The following is a 449-nucleotide window of genomic DNA, read 5'->3' as shown; positions in this document are numbered from 1 at the left end:
TCAACTAGGGTTTAGGGTTTAGGGTTTAGGGTTTAGATCGAAGAGAGCCAGAGAGAAGGAGACAGACAGCCAAGCAGCAGCAAAAATACTGCAGCAGGAAGCAGAGATAGAGACAGAGGAGACAGAAGAAACAACAGGAGAAAAAAGGAGACAAAAAGAAAAATATAAAAGAACACAAAAAGAGACAGAAACAGACAGAAACACAAACGGGAGAAGATGAGAGACAGAAACAACTGCTGCTGCTTCTGCTGCTGCTGCTGCTACTGCTTCTGCTGCTGGTGCTGCTGCTTCTGCTTCTGCTGCTGCTTCTGCTGCTACTGCTGCTTCTGCTTCTGCTGCTGCTTCTGCTGCTGCTGCTTCTGCTGCTGCTGCTTCTGCTGCTGCTGCTGCTGCTGCTGCTGCTGCTGCTCCTGCTTCTGCTGCTGCTGCTTCTGCTTCTGCTTCTGCTT

At 49.7% G+C, this 449-nt stretch overlaps 1 protein-coding gene across 1 annotated transcript in view; it reads right to left on the bottom strand.

The window, feature by feature from the left end:
- EMH_0011940 (uncharacterized protein) overlaps window positions 1-449 on the bottom strand; it is a gene marked incomplete at both ends in the record, with an annotated part of 3,219 nt that overhangs the window by 2,234 nt on the left and 536 nt on the right. Inside the window, one exon of the mRNA XM_013499397.1 lies at window positions 265-449. Coding sequence (XP_013354851.1) covers window positions 265-449 — 185 coding nt within the window. The remainder of the gene's footprint in view (window positions 1-264) is intronic.

Source organism: Eimeria mitis, genomic scaffold, assembly GCF_000499745.2.
Source record: "Eimeria mitis Houghton genomic scaffold, Emh_scaff428, whole genome shotgun sequence".
Taxonomy (NCBI): domain Eukaryota; phylum Apicomplexa; class Conoidasida; order Eucoccidiorida; family Eimeriidae; genus Eimeria; species Eimeria mitis.
This window is presented reverse-complemented; position numbering and strand designations above follow the sequence as displayed.